General features: G+C 53.1%; 3 protein-coding genes across 8 annotated transcripts; 1 reads left to right on the forward strand and 2 right to left on the reverse strand.

The window, feature by feature from the left end:
• The first annotated feature begins 2,108 nt into the window (after positions 1–2,108).
• On the forward strand, positions 2,109–6,712 carry TMEM150A (transmembrane protein 150A). 5 transcript variants are annotated; one of them, XM_017964194.4, is made up of 8 exons: positions 2,109–2,269; positions 3,207–3,387; positions 3,784–3,831; positions 4,132–4,218; positions 4,843–4,910; positions 5,245–5,372; positions 5,574–5,751; positions 5,945–6,712. In XM_017964194.4, the coding sequence occupies exons 2-8, from the start codon at positions 3,323–3,325 to the stop codon at positions 6,181–6,183; spliced, it is 813 nt and encodes a 270-aa protein (XP_017819683.1). In that variant the 5' UTR covers positions 2,109–2,269; positions 3,207–3,322; the 3' UTR covers positions 6,184–6,712. The 5 variants fall into 5 exon arrangements, with proteins under 5 accessions (XP_017819683.1, XP_078205095.1, XP_002757596.1 ...); XM_002757550.5 differs by lacking the exon at positions 2,109–2,269 and adding an exon at positions 2,574–2,665; XM_035272046.3 differs by lacking the exon at positions 2,109–2,269 and adding an exon at positions 2,853–2,971.
• Positions 6,670–9,194, reverse strand: RNF181 (ring finger protein 181). Its single transcript, XM_002757551.6, has 5 exons — positions 9,070–9,194; positions 8,293–8,423; positions 8,012–8,121; positions 7,766–7,840; positions 6,670–7,498 (listed from the first exon to the last, which is right to left on the reverse strand). The coding sequence occupies exons 1-5, from the start codon at positions 9,153–9,155 to the stop codon at positions 7,439–7,441; spliced, it is 462 nt and encodes a 153-aa protein (XP_002757597.1). The 5' UTR covers positions 9,156–9,194; the 3' UTR covers positions 6,670–7,438.
• A 2,758-nt stretch (positions 9,195–11,952) lies between these two features.
• On the reverse strand, positions 11,953–18,972 carry VAMP5 (vesicle associated membrane protein 5). 2 transcript variants are annotated; one of them, XM_003734705.6, is made up of 3 exons: positions 18,923–18,972; positions 13,154–13,291; positions 11,953–12,416 (listed from the first exon to the last, which is right to left on the reverse strand). In XM_003734705.6, the coding sequence occupies exons 1-3, from the start codon at positions 18,923–18,925 to the stop codon at positions 12,270–12,272; spliced, it is 288 nt and encodes a 95-aa protein (XP_003734753.2). In that variant the 5' UTR covers positions 18,926–18,972; the 3' UTR covers positions 11,953–12,269. The 2 variants fall into 2 exon arrangements, with proteins under 2 accessions (XP_003734753.2, XP_078205096.1); XM_078348970.1 differs by lacking the exon at positions 18,923–18,972 and adding an exon at positions 13,980–14,102.
• Positions 18,973–20,171: the final 1,199 nt, after the last annotated feature.

Genomic DNA, 20,171 nt, shown 5'->3' on the forward strand with positions numbered 1-20,171 from the left:
GGGATAGTTCTATTTCAGGAACTATTAGATTGTCATATTAAGTCCAAAGCTGCCTCATGTTCCAGATCTGGAGTACTATGCCTTGCCCCTATATCATGTTAGAACTTGAATAGTCCTCTTGGGCCTTCATCTTGATTGGATGGGGACTCAAACCCGGCCCAAGAAAATACAGTGTTAAGTATTACTAAGCTTCCAGTTAGGGTTCACAGCCCCATTGGGCAGATAAGAAGGTGCCTACTCAAGGCCAGGAGTGGTGGCTCACGCACCTGTAATTCCAAGACTTTGGGAGGCCAAGGCAGGCATATCACCTAAGGTCCTGAGTTAAGACTAGCCTCTGGGCCAAGTGCTGCAGCTCAGGTCTGTAATCCCAGCACTTAGGGAGGCTGAGGCAGGTGGATCACCTGAAGTCAGGAGTTCAAGACCAGCCTGACCAACATGGAGAAACCCCGCCTCTACTAAAAATACAAAATTAGCCGGGGTGTGGTGGCGCATGCCTGTAATCACAACTGCTAGGGAAGCTGAGGCAGGAGAATCACCTGAACCCAAGAGGCAGAGGTTGTGATGAGCCAAGATGGCACTACTGTACTCCAACCTGGGCAACAAGAATGAAACTCTGTCTCCAAAAAAAAAAAAATAGATCAGCATGGTGAAACCCCATCTCTACTGAAAATACAAAAAATTAGCCGGGCATGGTGTTGTGTGCCTGTAATCCTAGCTACTTGGGAGGCTGAGGCAGGAGAATCCCTTAAACCCGGGAGGCGGAGGTTGCAGTGAGCCAAGATTGCACCACTGCACTTCATTCAGCCTGGCCAACAGCAAGACTCAAAAAAAAAAAGAAGGTGCCTCCCCATGGGAATACAGTTAGGCAGGAAGATGGTTCCTGTCAATTAGCAAGAAGCACACATTTGTCCTGAGGCACAAAGCATAGCCAGCGGCAGGTGGGCTGGATTTTATCCCCCACTGGTTGATTCAGCCAGGTGTGCTTGTACAGTGATCACTACACAGCCATACTTCCTGGCCCTGTTTTAATTACTTGTCCTGATGTGATTAAGAAAAGGGCTCTCCCGGCCAGGCGCAGTGGCTCACACCTGTAATCCCAGCACTTTGGGAGGCCAAGGTGGCAGATCACCTGACATCAGGGGTTCGAGACTAGCCTGGCCAATATGGTGAAAACCCAACTCTACTAAAAATACAAAATATTAGCCAGGCGTGTAATTCCAGCTGCTCGGGAGGCTGAGGCACAAGAATCACTTGAACCCAGGAGGCAGATGTAGCAGTGAGCCAAGATGGCGCCATTGCACTCCAGCCTGGCCAACAAAAGCAAAACTCTGTCTCAGAAGGAAAAGAAAAGGGTTCACCAACAGGTTTTCTGCTTCCATTTCTACTTTTCACTGGGTTCAAGGTTTCTCCCTCTTCAAGTCATTGTGCAGTCTATTCCGCTCTGTCTTCAAATCATTGTGCGGTTTACTCTCTATTCTCACTATGCTCTACTTCTCTAAAGCACAGGGCCTTGTTGTTGCACATCACCTTTGCCTCACCAATGTTACCACTTCAGCTCTCCACACTTGGCAGCCTGCGCCCATACACCATTCAGGTGATCTGCCCAAGTGTCATCACACAAGGGCTCCAAAAGATGCTGGGACCACCTTCGAGACAGAGTGCAGGGCACACTTCTGATATGTGAAAGTATTTCCACCCTTGCAATCATTTAAGAAACGTCCAGGAGTGCACTCGTAGCCTGTAAGTTTTTGGTGAAGCTGGTCAGTAATTTTCCCCTCACTATCCTGTTGCCTTTTCCCAGATTCCTCCAGGTTTCTCACCTTTTCCTCTTGGCTTATCAACACTGGTCAAGTTAATCCTTACCTACTCTACACTGATACCTACATGTGTCTATTTAGAATGGATGTCCTCTGTTCTCTGCCGCCTTATTTCAAACAAGTGTTGACCAGTCGGGAAACACGTCTTGGACATTGATTTCTGGCTAGTACACTGTGTACTTGTACGCAGGAAAGCAAAAAGTATCTGATGAAAGCGGCCCTCCTCCGGAGTTTGCTGAGCCACAGGAAGCATAAGCGCTTGGATTTCTTAACAAACAGCCAAGGGTTTGTGTCTACTTCTCTGGATCCACCGCAGCCCCGGCCAGAGGCAGGCATGGGGCGACACGTTGAGAGTGTGTCCTAGAGGACTCACCGTTAGCCGGTGCAGGCTGCAAAATGTGCGCGGTGGCGGAGGGACGCTCCTCCAGCCACGTGCACGACGACAATCGCAGGTAGAGCTGGAATGAGGGCTGCCCCGAGGTCCCCACCTGCCGGCGCTTCCCCGGCAGGAACAGGGTAAACGGAACCCCAAGGCGTCTCGGTTTTAGAGCGGTCTTCATGCCACAGCCCTCCGCGCCCAGGTCCTCCGAAGTTGGGACACCGCCCACGTTTCCCCCGTGACGCGGGCGCGGGGGCTCGGGAGTTGTAGTCTCCGGCACGGCGCGGGCGCCGGGGCCCGGGCTACGCGGACTCCACGTCCCGGCGGGCGGCGCGGCGAGGCCTGGGGCCGCCAGGGGCGGGGCCGCTCGGCCCTTTAAACCTTTCAGGGCTGCTCCGAGGGCCGCAGCTGGAGTCGGCGCCACGAGGGGGCCGAGCAGGGCGCGGCGGTGGCTGGGCGCTCCTGGGAGGTGCGTACTGGGCTCCTTCCTTTCCTCCGGGCTTCCAGGAATCACCTGGGGAGTCTCGCGTCCCGGGTCCCCGGGGTCACCGGCCGCAGGCTCCGGCCCAGCCGGGGTCCCCGCACCCAGACAAGCGGGTGCCGGGCCGGGCTTCCCGCGTGAACCCGCCCCTCGCTCAGGGCGCAGATGGTCAGGTGGTTTTGCCTGCGCTTCGCCGCCTCGCCACCGCTCCACTGGGCCCGCACCCAGCCTCTCCTTGGCGTGGCCTCATCGGTTGTCCAGCCCTTCTCCCAGCCCTGGTCCCTCAGAAGGAGGGTAACTCCCTTCCAGATGTTATGATTCGCCCACATCTCTTAGCACGCCGGTGGCATTTGGGTTGACCGCGGAGGGCCCCAATGCCAGTGGGTGCTACGTTCTGGCATGGGGTCAGCCCAAACTTTGGACGCTCCGAGACCCAACAGGAGCGCTGGATAAGGTGTTGACCTCCTTTACCCTCCCCCTTCCTGGCCAGTCACCCACAACTGGACTTTGATCTGCCTCTCTCCACCAGGCCAGGGCAGCTGATGGTTGTGGCAGAAACGTCTCAAGGTAGCTGGTCCGCCCCCACTTCCCCATCTACCTCTTGTCCTCCCCCCCACACCACCACCACCCTGGCTCCCCTCCCTCATGACCGCCTGGATCCTCCTGCCTGTCAGCCTGTCAGCGTTCTCCATCACTGGCATATGGACTGTGTAAGTAAATTGGGGTTCGGGGGTTGAGGGGGGAACAACAGGATCTTGTCACACACAAAGCCCCTTGTCCTGTTGTAGGCTCTAGGGGTATACCCAGGGTCACTCTGGCTTTCTCCAAAGCCTGGCCTGGTGCTTGGGCACACAGCCCCTTGGGACAAGCTGGCACCACTGCTGTCCACCAGGGTGGCCCTGACAAATATACTACTGGCCAGGGCAACTTCCAGAGGGCCTCTAGCTGGGGGCTATCCTGCAGATGCATCTTGAGTCCCTAGCAACAATGAGGCTGAATAGGGCCCAGAAATCAAGGTGGAAGGGTTGTGGGGTAGTTTAAGGGGGGATTTGGGAAGGCTGAGCCAGGAGAGGCATGAGAGCAGGATGACAGTTCTGTTTCCACAGGTATGCCATGGCTGTGATGAACCACCATGTATGCCCGGTGGAGAACTGGTATGAAGCACTGCAGACACCCTCACTCTAAAGCTTCCTTCATCTCTGTCCCCTCTTGGGCCCAGCCAGACTGCTGAGCCTCATTGCTCTTCTCTGAAATTGGTCCCTTGCATGGCTTCATGGCACCTACCCACTTCCCACCATCCTTTTGCCCCTTTGGCTACTGCTTCAGGCAGGCCCTGGGGAGTGGGATCTTTTGTCCCTGCAGGGGAAGTTTGGGAGAGAGTCCCCTATGAGGTCTGAGGCTATAGGCCTAGGGGTAGTCCCTTCCCCCAGTCTACTCCCTGTCCCACCTGCCAGGTCCTACAACGAGTCCTGCTCTCCTGACCCTGCTGAGCAAGGGGGCCCCAAGACCTGCTGCACCCTGGACGATGTCCCCCTCATCAGGTAAGGCCTGGACATTGGGCAGGTTAGGGACACTGGGCAGGTCAGGAAGATCTAAGGTCCTCCCAGACAGCCCCTCAAGCAAAGAGCTGTCCTTGGGTCTCAGGAATAATAAATATCCTAAGGGCCACTTAATAATACTACTACTTGGCAGTTACTATGGGGCAGGCACTCTGCTGAGCGCTTTGTATGCATTGTCTCTTTTCATCCTCCTGGTAGGAGGCAGCTGTTGTCTTCACCATTTTATAGGTGAGGAAACAGGCTCAGTATTACTCATGCAGATCACACAAATAATAAGTGGAGGCACCTGGATTTAAGCTCAAGCCCTCAGATTGCCCAGCCCGTGTTCTAGCTCAAGGATAGCCAGACCAGCTGCAGGGCTCAGCGAAGAGTCTCAGGGTTGCCTGAACACTCCCGGGCACTCCTTTCTCTCTCACACACATGAGCTCTCCTTTGGTGGCTCAGCCTTGGAACCAGTTCTTCATGAGGGACCCTGGCTTTTCACATAAATCAGTGCCTACCTGCTAAGGAGCAGATGCAGGTAAAACTGGGGAGAGCCAGTGAGCCAGAATGGGGGCCCCCCGGGCCTCCCGCCCCTTCTTACTCTATCCTTCCCCCTCCTCGCAGCAAGTGTGGCTCCTATCCCCCAGAAAGCTGCCTCTTCAGCCTCATTGGCAACATGGGTGCTTTCATGGGTGAGTTGTACCCTTAGCCCTGACCCTGCCTGCCCAGCCCAGTGCCTCCCATGCAGAAAGGCCCAGGAAGCCCTTCATGCAGCCCTCCCCACCAAGGGCTAAGGCAACAGAGGCAACTTCTCTCCCCTTCCTTGAAGGTCAAAGGCTGACTTCCACACAGCCACCCTGCTGGCTGGAGCCTGAGGAAACCTAGTTCACCACCCACCTGTCCATTCCTTTTCTGCCTCTCAGATGGGGCAGGAGCATCAGAGAGCGGTGGGGAGAGGGAAGCTGACAGGCTCGTTGGGCGGGGCCAGGACTGGAGGAACGCCCCAACCTTGCTCTCCTCCCCCAGTGGCCCTAATCTGCCTCCTGCGCTACGGGCAGCTCCTGGAGCAGAGTCGGCACTCTTGGGTTAACACCACGGCGCTCATCACTGGCTGCACCAATGCCGCAGGCCTCTTGGTGGTCGGCAATTTTCAGGTGCTTCCCCTTCTCCCCCGAAAACCTTGAACTTTACCTAACAAGGCCTGGCTGCCGACAGGGGGTGGCACCTCAAGGTTGGGGCTGGAAGGAGGGAATGAGAAAGGAGGGGGAGAAATGTAGAGGGAGAAGATCCATTGAAGGAGGGGTGGAGGGGTTTGGCTGCAGCCACATCACTGACTGACCCTTCTCTGAGCCCAGGTGGATCATGCCAGGTCTCTGCACTACATTGGAGCTGGTGTGGCCTTCCCTGCGGGGTTGCTCTTTGTCTGCCTGCACTGTGTTCTCTCCTACCAAGGGGCCACTGCCCCCCTGGACCTGGCTGTGGCCTATCTTCGAAGTGTGCTGGCTGTCATCGCCTTCATCACCCTGGTCCTCAGTATCCTTCTATGATGGGGCAGCCAGAACTCATCCTCTAGCTCAACCTTTCTCCCTCCCAAGAGGATGAGGGGGTGGAGGCCTAAATCTGCCATGCGGTCTGCTCCCTTTGGGGAGGTGAGGCCTGGGACTGCAGAAGGGTTATTGCCAGGTTTCCATATGTCCTACTGAACATTTCCTTAGCCCCATTTCAGGTGGAGTCTTCTTTGTCCATGAGAATTCTCAGCTGCAACATGGGGCAGCCCTGTGTGAGTGGGTGTGTGTCATCGATATCCTCATTTTCTATGGCACCTTCAGTTACGAGTTTGGGGCAGTCTCCTCAGACACACTGGTGGCTGCACTGCAACCTACCCCCGGCCGGGCCTGCAAGTCCTCCGGGAGCAGCACCTCCACCCACCTCAACTGTGCCCCTGAGAGCATCGCTATGATCTAAGGTCTGGGGAGGGTGGCTGGCCCGGCCTCCACAGCACCCCACCCTTTATCTTCTTTGCATTTATTTTGTACCAAAAACAATTTTGAGAAAGTATTCTGTTGGGATCTGGGCTTCCTCACTTCTGGAGAAATGGCCATCCCACGTCCACCTGTGCCATAGAGGAGTGGGCCCTGCCAGCTGCCACAGCTGCATGACCTGCTTCCCCACCCCATGGTGTCGTTTTGTTTTTAAAGGTCACCTGTCCTCACTCACCCAGCCAGCCCTTCAGGTGCCTTCTACTCCCAGTGCCAGAGCCAGACCACTGGGGTTTCCTGCTGCAGGAATTGGGGGCTGGGAACAGCAGTGGGGATAGAAGTCTGGTGGAGGTGGAGCGGGTACGCCTTAGCCTATGGAAAGGCCCATTTCTGGGCCCATTGAGCTGCACTGGGATTCTTCACTCTGCCCCTCACTTCCTTTAGGGCAAATAACACAGCAGAACCACGTGGGTATTTTAGTACTTTTTTTTATATTAAAAGAATTCTAATTTGCATGTTTGTAGTCTGTTCTGGAGAGTCGGGAAAGGGGGGGACCTGATCTGGGATGACTTTCCATAAGCCAAGGATGAGAGAAAGCCCTTGCCCCGCAGGAGAGTGCTGAGCACACTTTGCTGCCAGAAACAAAGGATGGCAGGTACCATTCAAATACCCGTTGAAGGGCTTGAAACCATTCTGGGCCTCTAAACAATCTAAAGAACTGACTTGATCTAATAATCTCACCCATCCCCCACTCAGAGTCTGGTTTGAACTTTGATTCCTCAGTAAGAGGCATGGGGTGGAAGGTGGGGGTAGTACAGAGAGCAACTTTAAAATATTAAAAGCAGCTTTCTCAATGGAGAAAAAGAAAACCTCTGGGATTTCAAAGTGAACTAGAAATTGCAATGGGAGGAGGCTGCAGGCTAGTTTATCAGCTTTAAGTAATTAACTGGGTGCCAGACCCTGACACATTCTGCCTTCCAAACATGAACACATAGGCCGGAGCCCTGGCTGGTGCAGTAATCCACTGCCATGAGTCTAGATGGGCCAGCAGGGAGGGAAACCACAGCCTGCTTCTGCGGTTTAGGACCACCTTCCCCAATAGCAGTAGAGACCTGAAGGAGGATGCAGAGCCCCTGACCAGGTCTGTGATCAGTACAGCCTCAGGGTGAGTACAGAAACCTTTAATGAGGATTCAAGGTTTTAAGGAAGATGCAGAGGGCCGGCGCTCAGCCCCAGCCTCCTCACGTGTACATGGCTCCATGGAGGTTCTCCAGTCGGTGCTGCTGCTGCTGTTTTCGAGCCTGAAGGAAAGAGGGCACACTGGGCAGGGGCCAAAACTGAAGGCCTGTGGGTGAGGGGATGGGCAACTATCATGGGGCTGGCTCTGTTTTCAGGCCTCTGGCATCTGCATTGCTGAGGCTCTTACCACAAACCAAAGTCACTAAGAAGCCAGCCAGAGTCAGGCCTGCTGAGGCCTAGTCCAGTCCTGCTGAGGTGGAAAATGATGGCAGCAAGGACAGGACTGAGGGAGCCTAGTAAGACCCCTCCACTTAACCATCAGCCCCTACCTTATCTCGTCTGTGCTCTTCATAGGTGTCATCATCAGTGGGCAGCTCATGGCGGCACAAGGGACAGGAATTTGTCTGAGAAAAATAGAGTAGTGTCTAGCCTTTGTCTGATCTTCATAAGCTGATAACCACCCTCCCCTGCTCCCAAGTGCCACCCTTCTTTGATCCCCCAACAGTCCATGAACAGAAAGAAGCTTGAGTACTGGGCCCAGAGCAGAGTGACAGCTGGAAGAAGAGAAGCAGTACCTTGCTTAGCCAGGGCAGAATGCAGCTGGAATGGAAAAGGTGATGGCAAGGCATCTCAATGGCAGTCTCCTCCTCCTCAAATTCCAAAAGACACACGGGGCACTTGAGCTCTTTGGGAAGGAGTGCTGATCAGGAGAGATGCTACAGTCCCTGCCTCCCAAGCTCCCACTCCTGAAGGACACTTGCCCCACCTGGCCTGGAAAACTTAAGTACCAGACCACAGTCTGACTTGGGGAAGGGGTGGGTCTGGCCCAAATAGCAGAAAATATTAGTGTCCTTACCAGCCTGAGAGCCTCTGATGACCGTCCTGGGGAGGTTCTCAACCACAGTCTTGGCAGCTGGTGGAGGCAGGTGGTGGTCCCAATCTACTACCAACCCCAAGTCTTCAAAGTCCATCCTATTGAAAAGTGACCTGGGGAAGAGGAGGTAAAGTCAGAACAAAGGAAAACTATGCTTTCTCTTTGCCACAGTAATCCACTGGACAGTAACCGATAAACACCCTGCCCAGCTAGTAGGAATAAGAGCTACCGTTAGTAGTTAGTAGATGCTCACTAGATAAAAAGCACGATGGGAAATAGTTTATACAGCTGCTACCAGACCGCCGCAGCACGTAAAGTTTTTATTTCCATTTTACACATGAGGCAACAGGCTCAGAGAAGTTACTCAGGCCACGCAGAATAACCTTGTGGAGCCAGATTCCAAGTCCGCAGTGCCTGCTGTTCCGGATGAATATACCCACTCACAGCACATGGCCCCAACCCCGCCCCCATGCCTCACCTTCTCCGGGACCCCCCAGAGCCTGCTGTCCTTCCACCCCCAAGTCCACCACACTCCAGCTCGTCTTTCCCTCAATTCCCTTGCCCAGGCCCGCCCAACGGACGGCGCAAATTATCGAGATGCTCATTCCCACACCCCTCAATCTCACCGCCCGGACTAACACTGCAGATTACTCATCCGTCCTCCCCAGAATCAGCTGCCCCTGGTAATCCGCCTTCTTCAGCCAGCCCCAGCCCAGAAACCTGCTAACTGGACTCCATCCCCAAGCCCCCCGCACCCACCTTGCGAGCTCCAGCAGCATGTTGGTTCGAGTCTCCTGCTCGGGGTCTAACGGCTCACAGTCGTGTTCGTCGAAATAGGACGCCATGGCTGCCCAGCCGTCTGACACAGCTCTCGGACCCGGCTCGATCGCGGCCTAGCGGCGCTGGCCAATAAACTGACGAGCTGAGAGAGGCTGGCCAATCAGAGTATCCGAGGGATGGGCATAGTGGCTCGTTAATGCGCACGGAAAGCGGAAGTACTAATTCAGCCGCCTCTCATTGGCTTAAATAGATCAGGTGACCAGAGACTAAGGCTAATGACAGAGATCCGGGCTGGTGAGGAAATTTTTGTTTTGGAATCGGAGCCAAGACTGAATTCCCGGGAATTTCCGGCGTGGTCGCATCCAAATGTCTGGTCTGTAAGGGTCGTCAGTCTGCCCTGAGGCTCAGATGGCTTTAACAGTGCAGATGCTAGAGACCTCTCAGAGAGAAGGCAGCGCTGGCCCAGGGGTTCAGGTTCCTGCGGGCGTTGGGCCAGGGCACTTCTCGATGCGCTGTCCCGGTCCCCACCGGATGATTCTGCCCCGCGGCGCTCTAGCTGGTTCAGGAGTTTGCGTTTGATTCCAACCCAACCCCCGAAAAAAAAAATTCCTGCGCGTTTTTTATGTGTTAGGCGTAATAATAAAGGGTGGGGCAAGCCTCCCCAACCGAGAGCGAGAGGCCCCTCTGCCGGAGAGCTCGGGCCTCAACCAGCTCACGGGATTGTTAACTTCAGTCCGTTGCTGTCCCTAGCTTCTGTAAAACTAGTGGCTTGTACTAACACCTTTTCATTCCTGCCTACACATGAATCCCCTGAGGAAAGAATGGGTGCGGAGGATACCTACGAAGATTCCTATTTAACTGATCTGTGGTGGGGCCTGGGCAACGACATTTGTATAAATTCTACAGGTGAAGCAGGTTTAAGAACCACTGCACTGAACGATTTGGATGATAGGTACTATTTAGCATTTAGAACTGTTAGACTGACGAATGTTTTACACACCGATCATCCCCTCAGTAGTCGCAGGAGCTAAGCATCATTATGCCCTTTTTACCTCAGAAGTGGCTTGCCCAAATTTGCAGTCTTTAAGTGGTGCTGCAGACCAACTGCAGGGCCAAGTGCTTTCCTCCATCTTTCCCAACAGAGGTGACTCACGCCTGTAATCCCGGCACTTTGTGAGGTCAGGATTTCGAGACCAGCCTAGCCAACACAGTGAAACCCCGTCTCTACTAAAAATACAAAAAAAAAAAAAAAAAAAAAAAAAAGCCAGGTGTGGTGGCGGCGCCTGTAATCCCAGTTCCTGGAGAGGCTGAGGCAGGAGAATCGCTAGAACCTGGGAGGCAGAGGTTGCAGTGAGCCAAGATCGCACCATTGCGCTCCAGCTTGGGAGACAGAGCGAGACTCCGTCTCAAAAAAAGAAAAAGAAAAAAAAAAAGAGGAAGATGGTAATGAGCTCAGTGGAACTAACTCCCTCTGTAAAGGGTAAGCTCCACACAATTCACACTTATTCTGGTTTCTGTCAGTAGCCCTCACTCCTCTACCCAGCAAGGAACTGCTTATTTTACACACTTTACCCTGAATTCCCCTTGCCACTCACACTTGAGTTTGAGCTGCAGTTAAGTAGCCCAGGCAGAGACTGCCCTGTTTCCAGTGTTGGTGTGCTTTCTTTCCTTCTTCCACACCTTTGCCCAGTGATCTTTGCTGTGGCCCTAAAGGCACTGCCTGCCTGGCCCTGAATGGCCCTGTAGCGTTGAAAAGCCTGAATTCAGGCTGGACATATGGCTCACGCCTGTAATCCCAGTGCTAAAGGCAGGAGAACTGCTTGAGCTCAGGAATTTGAGACCAGCTTAGAGGACTTAAAGAGACCCCCTAGAAAGAGGAAGGGAGGAAAAGAGGGAGGGAAGGAGGGAGGGAGATGGGAATATCAAGAAGCGCTTTAAGATCCCCATCTCTTGGTGTCACGTCCCCATCTGCAATCTAATGTAAAGCTTGAGGTAGAATGTGGAAAGAGAAATTGAGGAGTGGGAAGCGTTCAAAGGGGAAACCATTTATCTGAAGGTGAAAGCCTTATGAAAAAATTTTTGGGCCAGGTGCAGTGGCTCACACCTGTAATCCTAGCACTTTGGGAGGCTGATGCAGGTGGGTTACCTGAGGTCAAGAGTTCAAGACCAGCTTGCCCAACATTGTGAAACCTTGTCTCTACTAAAAATACAAAAATTAGCTGGGCATGGTAGTGGATACTTGTAATGCCAGCTACTCAGGAGGCCGAGGCAGGAGAATCGCTTGAACCCAGGAGGTGGAGGTTGCAGTGAGCCAAGATCATGCCCTTGCACTCCAGCCTGGGGAACACAGCAAAAACTCTGTCTCAAAAACAAAATTTTTATTTTTATTTTTATTTTTTTATAGAGACGAGGTTTCACCACGTTGGCCAGGCTGGTCTCGGAACTCCTGACCTCAGGTGATCCACCCATCTCGGCCTCCCAAAGTGCTGGGATTACAGATGTGAGCCACCACACCCAGCCACAAAAAAAATTTTTTTAAGTGCTTTCTTCTTTGTCATCAACTACAGTCTCACTGGTCTTCTAAGCATCCCCAAGATGACAGAAACATAATAGATTTCATTCTCAGAGAAACAGGCTCTGAGATAGGGAGGACTGGTTCCAGGGTCTGGTTTGAGGGGCATTGTGTTCTTGCACCGACACTCCCTGTCTGTGTAGTGTTGGATCAAGTAGGGAAAGGAGAGGAAGGAACCATCTCCCAGGGGTGGAGTTCTTTTGGGTGATGGGCTTTCTAAGCAGCCTTAGGGGTCTCAACCCTAGGACATGGGACTAACCAACCTGGAACATGGGACTAACCAACCTGGGGACCTTCACACACATATACCAGCTTTTAATCAAACAGCAGCTTTTACTAAGCTCCAGGTAGGGCTGGCCCGGCATGGCCAGTACAGCAGGTTGCCCTCGAGGGCCAGTCTGTGGCGTGATAGGAAATGCAGGGGTGCACATGTTGGGGCTGCCCTTTGGTACTCACTGGGGTGGGTCAGGGGAGAGCAAACATCAAGGTTCTCTGGAGACCAGAACCAGCCAGTGCAGCCATTTGGCTTCTCCCTCAGGACCAGCTGGGTCAGTCCCCAGGCCCTGAGGCAGTGCCTGCATCCTGGGTCCGTGGGGCACTACTGCTGTCACTGCTGAGGGAGAAAGACCGCCAACAGCACAATCAGGATGATGAGCAGGCCACCGCCCACTAGCCCCAAGAAGATCCGGAAACGGATGTTCTCCCAGCGCTTCTTCTGGGCCAGGGTCTTTGTAGTCTTGCTGAAGGCTGAACTCTGCAGACACCCCCAGACACAGAGTGGGAATTAGCTGGCACTCCCTCGGCCTGGAAGGCAGCTCCTCCCAACCCCATCTCAGTAAGGCTTAGTCTCCTCCCTTTCTATACCAGCAGAACCCTCCCAGCCTGTCCTCATTGCAAACATAAGTGTGGCCCTTGACTTTCAGCTGTAGCGGCTCACCCTCAGTTAACAATGCCAGTCCTCAGGCTGGGCACAGTGGCTCATGCCTGTAATCCCAGCACTTTGGGAGGCTGAGGTGGGAGGGCTGCTTGTGGTCTAGGAGTTCAAGACCAGCCTGGGCAACATAGTGAGAATTCATCTCTACAAAAAATCAAAAATTAGCCAGGCATGGTGGTGCGTGCTTGCAGTCTCAGCTCCTCAGGAGGCTGAGGCAGGAGGATCACTTGAACCTTGGAGGTAGAGGCTACAGCAAATTGTGATCATGCCACTGTACTAGCCTGGGCAACAGAGTGAGACCCTGTCTCAAAGAAAACAAAAAACAATGCCAGTCTTCTACCTTTAGGAAGGTCCATAGCTTCAAACCAAGGCCTTCTTATTTTGTGGGGTCTACCTGTTGCATATCTAGACTATGGGTGCTTGAGGAAACCCAGAGGCCCCACACTGGCCCCCATGAAGGCCTCAACCCCACCAAGGACCTGTAGGTCCTGCATACAGCCCAAGAGAGCTTTTGCCAAGCTTCTCCCCGCCCCTCCATGCTGCCCCAGGCCTCACACCATATCCAGGAGTTGGTCTGAGCGCTGCTCCAGTTCGGCCAGCTTCCCATCACGCTCCAGGACCTTGTCGAAGTTGTTAAGCATGATTTCCGTCACCTCGTTCGCCTGCCGCTGGCATCGCTCCAACTCTTTCCCTGCCTGGGCACCAAGCCCGAGGTCAGGGCTGCATGAGGCCCCCACCTGGCCCTCATCTGGCCCTGAGATCTAGAAGCCTCTTTCTCCCTCTGTAGGTGGGCATGGCATGAGAGTAACAGCATCCTTCATGTAAGGGTATGATGTGTGCAGAGTGAAGGGCAGCACTCCTTTGGTCTCACAAGCTCCTCCCCTTGCACATCAAGGCAGGGCCTAGGACCTAGGTCAGCCCTGGCTTCTAGCACCTCAACTTCCTCTAACCTCTCCCAAAGTGGGATCTTCCCAGGACCCCATCCTCCCACAAAGCAGATTCTTTTCTTACCTGCTCCAGAATGGCCTCTACCCAATCAATGCACACCTGCCCTAAGGTTTCCCACTGACCTAAGAAGGCAGCAAAGAATGGGTAACCAAGCTACTTGGCTAGAACACACAGGGAGGAGACCTACCCTCCAGGGCTAGAAAGGTAAATTTGAAGTAGCACACATCATTGTCTCTGCCTAACCACTCTATCCCAAACTGAGAAGCTCAGATCTCCCTCCTTGGGCCTCTGACTGGTCAGGCCAGTTCTGCCTCTTCCCCTGATCCTGCTCCCTAGATCACTGCCCCAACTTCCTTCTCTGCCTGGGAACCTCAGTGGTACCGGCCTCTGGCCAGCCTTCCGGTCAGCCAAGATCCTCACTGGGGTCCAACTCACAGAGATGAGACCAACTCTTGGATTTCCCAGCCTGGGCAGCAGCCTTGCCTAACAGAAAACACCAGCTCATTTCAGAGGACTGGGAAGGGATGTGTTGGATCCAAGCTGGGGAAGGTTGAAAGGACAGAGGAGAGAGAAAGTCTGGGTCATGCGCAAGAAAGGCATTGGGCTTTGGGTGCATGTAACAGAGAGACATCCCAGGCATGAGGCCCTGGTATAAGCTGGAAGCCTAGGAGCAGGTCCAGGGACATTTCAGGGAAATGAATACCAGAGGATTAGCAAACCACAGAAACTCCTTCCTCTCAGCCTAGTTCCCCATAGCCCATCCCTGTTCCTTTCCCCGCCTCACAAGAAGGCCAAGCTTCTTTTCCTGCCAGCCCATGTCACCCATTGTCTACAACAGACATTTTGGCACTTGAATAAATTCCACTTAAAACCAGAAAACTTGAGAAGTGTTAGAAGAGATCTGGTGGTCACAGAGGGCCACCGCCTCGCACTTAGGCAAGAATCCTCCTTCAGGATCCTTGCAGCTGCTTGGCACACAGCCTCCAAGAATTCCCAGTGTATGAGTCTTATCTTCCCAGCAGGACCACAAACTCCCAGAATGGGGACAAGGAGCAGTGCCCTGCCTCTGTCCACCACCATCCCACCGGGAGGCCAGCACAGTGCTGAGCATTGCAAGCAAGGACTCAGTGAGTGGGCTAATTACATTACAGCCTAACCAAAAGCAATTCTAATTCTCAAGAGATGTTCTCTCAGCATGTTTTTCTAGCCCAGCATGAGTTTCGAGGAGCAGGCATTTGAAACCCAAATAGGTCAATATTTACCCATGCACTAGAAAAGCAACCTGCTTCAAGAAGGGTCAGGCAAACCACTGTAGGGGAGGGTGTGCTCAGACTGAGGGAGGCAGTAAGCAGGGAACACAGGGGAACACTGAAGACAGCAAGGAAGCTGCCCTCTTTACCTTTTCCTGAGTCAACCATCCCAATATTATTACTACTATAGCATTCAACAAGGCTCTATCATTTAACCCTTTGAACTTTTCCAGATTCAAATAGTCCAAGGCAGGCCAGGCCGGGCATGGTAGCTCACACCTGTAATCCCAGCACTTTGGGAGGCTGAGGTGGGCAGATCACTTGAGGCCAGGAGTTCAAGACCAGCCTGGCCAACATGGTGAAACCCTGTCTCTACTGAAAATACAAAAATTAGCCAGGCATGGTGGTGCAGTAATCCCAGCTACTTAGGAGGCTGATGTGGGAGAATCACTTGAACCCAAGTGGTGTTGCAGTGAGCCAAGATAGCACCACTGCCACTCCAGCCTGGGCAACAGAGCAAGACTCCATCTCAGCAAACAAAACAAAACAAAACACAAAATTAAATAGCCCAAGGCAAAAACTTGAGAATGGACAAAGACTCAAAAATTAGAGTCACTGCTAGAGAGTGGGAGAATGCTGGATATTATCTTTTTTTTTTTCTATTCTGAGTGCTACAGCTGTTGTTACCTTATTCTTCAACAAGGGGTGATATTTGGGTCACATTCTCCAGAGCTGGCTGTGCTTCTAGCTGTAATCTGGACCCCGATGTGAAGCCAGGCCTGCCAGGAGCCAAGATGGACCCAGGCCTAAAAGAACACATTCGCTCCAGGGAACACAGAGGCCTTAACTCAAGTCTCAGGCCCTTCTTGGCCCCCCACACAACCAGAAGAAAAAGAACACTGACTATATATACAGGTCTCTGCTAGCACTGTGAGAAATAAAGCTCCAGACCCTGGAAGGAGGTAAGCAAGAGGACAATGGCCACACTGCCTTATGCCACACTGTAACTCAGCATAATGCCTACAGACAACAGAGATGTGATAAACAGTTCCTGAATGAATTGTGCCTATTTTTTAAAAGATGGGGTCTTACTATGTTGCCCACGATGGTCTTGAACTCCTGGGCTCAAGCAGTCCTCCCACCTCAGCCTCCCATAGTGCTGGGATTATAGGCGTGAGCCATCATGCCTCGCCTAATTGTGCCTACTCTTAAGGAGACTACTTCGCCCTGGGGAAAGACATATGTAATATAATACAGTTAGAGAAGAGTAAAGAGTTACACTGTGCGATACAGATAGTAAGTGTCAGAGCTCCCCACAGAGAAGGTGCCACTGGAATGGGGTGTGACCCCAACATTCCGGCACTGAGAGATAGGGACACACCCTGACAGTGAGGACCAGGCAGAGGATGGGAAGGGCAGGATGGGGCTACAGAAGGCAAAAAAGGTCAGGTAGAGAAGGCTGACTCCAAATGAATGATAAAACTTAAGAGCTAGTGTGGGTTTTTGAGCCAAGAGTGACAGTGAAGAAGTGCTTCAGCATAATTTATCTATTGGTGGGAGAAAGGCATGGATGAAAGTAAGAAAATGGCAGAGAGGGCAGGGTACAGTGGCTTATGCCTGTAATCCCAGCACTTTGGGAGGCTGAGCTGGGCGGATCATGAAGCCAGGAGTTCAAGAACAGCCTGGCCAAGATGGTGAAACCCCATCTCTACTAAAAATAGAAAAATTAGGGCTGGGCGCAGTGGCTCAAGCCTGTAATCCCAGCACTTTGAGAGGCTGAAGTCAGGAGTTCAAGACCATCCTGGCCAACCTGGTGAAACCCCGTCTCTACTAAAAATACAAAAAATTAGCTGGGCGAGGTATCGTGCACCTGTAGTCCCAGCTACTCAGGAGGCTGAGGCAGGAGAATCACTTGAACCTAGGAGGGAGCCTGCAGTGAGCTGAGACCATGCCACTGTACTCCAGCCTGATCAACAGAGACTCCATCTCAAAAAAAAAAAAACAAAACCAGAATTACACAGTGCATATGGTCAATAAAACCTCCTAGTTTTACAAAATGCACAGCCAAGCAAGTTCTTCCTTATGGCAAACTTTTACACATAATTGTTTCTAACCTGTAGCTCAGAACTTTACATGGGCCTTTGGTAACTAGCATCTAGTTTATTTTCCTCTGGCACTGCAGGCTGTTGAGGTTTTACATCCTGAGCAAGAAGAACAGCTAGCCTTCAATGGGGACATACTCTGAGCTAAGCACTATGCTGCTTGCTGTTTGCTCTGTCTCATTTAATTCTCACCCAACAACCCACTGAAGACCATATTATCCCTGTTTTATAGGAAACTTTGGCTCAGAGGTGTTAAATCACCTGTCCAAGATCACAGAGCCAGTGAGTAGATCTGGGAGTTGAACCAACACAGACTCCAAGCATCACATTTCTAATCCGTGTGCTAAATTAGATGCAGGTACAGGGAGGTCAGACACTTTAGCTGGCTGGCTAAAGACTCACCAAACCTTCTGATGCTACCAACTTAATTTGTGTGCATATGAAGGAGGCTTTGGCTCAACACACACATTCTTTGGAGAGAGGATCATCTACAAGATGAATGAATTCAAGTAATTACTCATTCCATTTCCATTTTTCCCATCTCTGCTTTGTTCCTGCTCTGTCCCCTATACTTGTCACCATGACTGGCACAAAGGACATACCCAAGAAGTCCTTGTTGAGTCATGGAGTCATGGAGAAGAAAAGAGAAGTCAAAGGAAGAAGGACCAGGGAGGGAAACGGGATGGGTGGAAGAAAGGGAAAGAGCTGGGGACAGAGAAAGGGGCAAGAGTGAAAGAAGTAACAGAAGGACGAGGCTGGGAGATGGATGGGTGGAGGAGTGACCTCCCCAGGCTCTCCTCCACGATTGCCTCAAATGTACCTGTGAGAATTCCCGGGTTTGCCAGTACCCTCCTCCCCCAGTAAATGACCTTGCCTTCAGCTTCTACCTCAGGAGCTTCTCCCCAATAGCTAAGGGCACATTGAAGCTCACGTCTACCCCTACCTGATCCCTTGCCCTGCACACTCTGAAGTGGGCTCTAGGTTCTGCCCTATTCTCAGAGCCTTCCTAGTTTCCTGGCCTGACCTCAGAGCTCAGTGCTACCTTCCTGCCCCACTTCCTCTTCCTGCCTCCAAGTTCCCTGGAGATGAGGCCATCTAGGCACTGACCCTAGCCAGGCCACATCCATCACACCTCTGTCAGTTTCTCCAAGGCAGAATCTTAAAGCACCAAGCCTATTTCCCAGTTCATCTTCCCAGGAGCCCCAGGGAAAGGGGAAAACTGGCACCAGCTGTTCCTGGCATCTTTGCCTTGGAGATGGCGAGTAAGGACAGGAGTGGGGGTGACTCAACTCAGGAATGTGTCACTAGGTAGAGGTTAGCAGGGAGTCAGGCCTGTGCCACACTCTGATAACTTTAGTGGAACTTTCAGAGTAAACATCTCCCTTTCTCTTTCCCTAGGGGAGGAGTTCACCCTCCAACACCCTGCCATGGGGTTGGAATGGCCCTGCCACCCCATCTGCTCAGGTTTCCAACTCCCGGGCCAGGCTTGGCTCCTCACAGCTGCGGAAAGGGCTGACGAGGTCATCGCATTCCCTACCACTTCGCAGCAGTGGGTTCTGAGTGCCAGGAGGCTCTCTGCCACTGTGTCTCCTTTAACCTCGCAAGGACCCAACAAGGCAGGTCTTAGTGACCCCACTTCACAGATGCGGAAAAGGAGGCTCAGGGAGGTTAAGTGACTCGCCCCGGGTCACAGGGCTGGGATCCCAGCCTGGAGTCTGACTCCAAAGCCGGTGCTCTTAACCACTTTGCTTCAGGAGAATGGGTAGCCGAGCCCCGCTTGTTCCGCGCGGCGCGGCACAGCACAGCCAGGACAGGGCGCACGCATCTCCCTCCCAGGTGGTGCGCGGGGTGTGGAGGGTCCGCCCCGTCCTGCTCCAGCCACAGTCAATGCCTCGGGTCTGACCCGCCCGGGCCCCAGGGGACCCCCCCCCCGCCCCCCGCTCGCGAACTTCAGACTCCTCTGTCCCACCCCGGCCACTCGCTCTCAGCCCGTTGCCGGGCTGGCCGGCCCCACCCTGGCCCTCACCATCACCGCTGCTGCCGCCACCTCGCCCGCTCCTGGCTTCTCTGCTTGCTGAGCAACCTCAGCGCCAGCGGCCCCGGAGGAAGCGCAGGGGCGGGGCGGGGCGGGCCGCCGGGTGAGGGCGGGGGGCGCGCCTTCCGCTAGCAGCCCGAAACCAAGTCAAACCGAAAGCGATGGGCCGCAGTGACCCGGGTCCGTAGAGGCGCCTCCTCCCTGGCCGCGGGCGCCTGACCTCGGATGACACCTCAGTCTGGTGAACGGGCACACCTCAGGGCCCGATCTGTGAAATGGGCACAGTGGAGTGAGCCCTGGAGTCTTCTAAGTCGGGTTTTGCTGAAGAGGCATCATTCATTCACTCAACAAGCACCCTACCAGTGCCACGGTCAGGCACCAGCTAGGTCCTGGAGATGCCATAAACAAGCCAGGCAGGGTCTTGGCTACCTTGGTGAGTGCCTCTCACCCCAAAAACAGGCCCCGCTAAAACTTTTGAAACTAAAGACAAGTGGTGGTTGCACAACATTCTGAATACACTACATGTCACTGATTTGTAATTTAAAATAATAAACATAAAGTATGTTATGTGACTTTCACCTCTATTCAAAAAGAAAGCAGCTCGACATGGGCGAAGTACTAGCTCTAGCCTTTCTGTATGTCTCTCCTCACCATGACAGCAAGTGCAGCTTTGTGCCAGCATGTACTTGCCATGCGCCTGCTCCTCAGTCAGAGGCTGGGGGAGGCTGGTGTGTCTGCTACCAGAGCCTTCCTGAGTGGAATCTACCTATCCTCTCCTCTCACTGCTGCCGAGAAACCCCCAGCTACCTGTTCTCTACTACTCCAAGCTGCCACTGACATCTCAAAATAAGGCCCCTCTTTTTTAGAGAGAGACAAGGTCTCACTATGTTGACCAGGCTGGTCTCGAACTCCTGGCCTCAAGCAATTCTTCTGCCTCAGCCTTCCAAAGTGTTGGGATTACAGGTGTGAGTCACTGGGCCCGGTCCCTCAAATAAGGGCTCTCTTGACCAACAGAGTTGAAAATTTCCCTCTCTGGGGCTGAGCTTCTGTGAATACAGAAGTCCCAGACCAAGAGGGTTTCACAGACCCTCACTCCTACCCTGGACAGTCTGGGTCCCAAAGCAGAAGCTTCATTTCAGTTCCTTGCATCTTGAATCCAGGAGAGAGAGGATTAATATAGTTGTAGCAGAGATTACCCCAAGGTGGGGCACAGTGGCCCACACTTATAATACCCACATTT

This window comes from Callithrix jacchus, chromosome 14 (genome assembly GCF_049354715.1).
Source record: "Callithrix jacchus isolate 240 chromosome 14, calJac240_pri, whole genome shotgun sequence".
Taxonomy (NCBI): Eukaryota; Metazoa; Chordata; class Mammalia; order Primates; family Cebidae; genus Callithrix; species Callithrix jacchus.